Source organism: Cystoisospora suis (assembly GCF_002600585.1).
Source record: "Cystoisospora suis strain Wien I chromosome Unknown contig_2558, whole genome shotgun sequence".
In the NCBI taxonomy this organism is placed as follows: domain Eukaryota; phylum Apicomplexa; class Conoidasida; order Eucoccidiorida; family Sarcocystidae; genus Cystoisospora; species Cystoisospora suis.
The window spans coordinates 1,077-1,961 of NW_027155356.1; the positions used below are offsets into that span (position 1 = coordinate 1,077).

At 50.1% G+C, this 885-nt stretch overlaps 1 protein-coding gene across 1 annotated transcript; it reads right to left on the reverse strand.

The window, feature by feature from the left end:
• Positions 1-2: 2 nt before the first annotated feature.
• CSUI_005276 (uncharacterized protein) lies at positions 3-885 on the reverse strand (the record flags this gene model as incomplete). The annotated part of the gene is made up of 2 exons (XM_068065453.1): positions 3-65; positions 170-885. A coding segment is annotated over one exon (499 nt), but the record flags the coding sequence as incomplete, so codon positions are not given.

Below are 885 nucleotides of genomic sequence, written 5' to 3' on the forward strand. Positions count from 1 at the left end.
AGTGGAACGATTACATATCGGGTTTTCTTCGGAGTAGGGATAGCGTCCAGGGAAAGCCCTGCTTTCTGAAAGACATGGTGAGAGCGAAAGGTAGTTACGAGAAGGATATGGGGTGTAGCGAAGCTTGTGAGAGCCACAGGAAGTAACAGGAGAGAGTTACGAAGCGTACCTGAAGAGAGTCTTTATTCGAAGAAGGGGAAAAAGCGTTAGAGAGAAGGAAAGTCTCGGAGAAGGGAACTAAGAGAGAGACAAAGCTAAGGGAATACATTAGGACAAGATCGTACGAGGTTCGTTGGTCTCAAGGGAGATAAGAAAGGCTCCGTCTGTTGAACTCCAACCGAAGGCTATGACTTTATCCCTAAAAAGAATATGGAGGACTGCGGCAATCATCGTGGGAGATTGTCGAGAACCATATGGGACCGCCTTCCGACCAAGTTCAGTGGCGTTGNNAAAGTCAGAGATAACAGGGAACGAGACCATGGAAGACAAGAAGGACGAAAAAGAGGGAGATGTGCTGTGCTAACAAAGAAGAAGAGATGAGCGACAGAGAGAAAGGAGAGCCGACGAAGATCGGGGAAACAGAGCCGGGCGGTGACCTGGTGAGCGTCCGAGAAGCGCCAAGAGCTCCCAGTTGTGACATTCAAGGAAGCGGGACGGCCGTGGTGACTGAAAGTGGTATCGAAAGTGAAGAGGAGGGCACAGAAGAAAGAAAGCGTAATAGATCTGAGCTTAAAGAGAAGCTCAGCGAAGTAGTCGGGAGTCAACGAATTAGCCGGGCGGTCGTCGCCGGGACCGAAGAGTAGCAGGTGATGGGGAAGAGAGCCGGGTGCGAAGAGGAAAGCACCCAAATCAGTAAAGGAATGAAAGTCAAGGAGAATGTTGGTC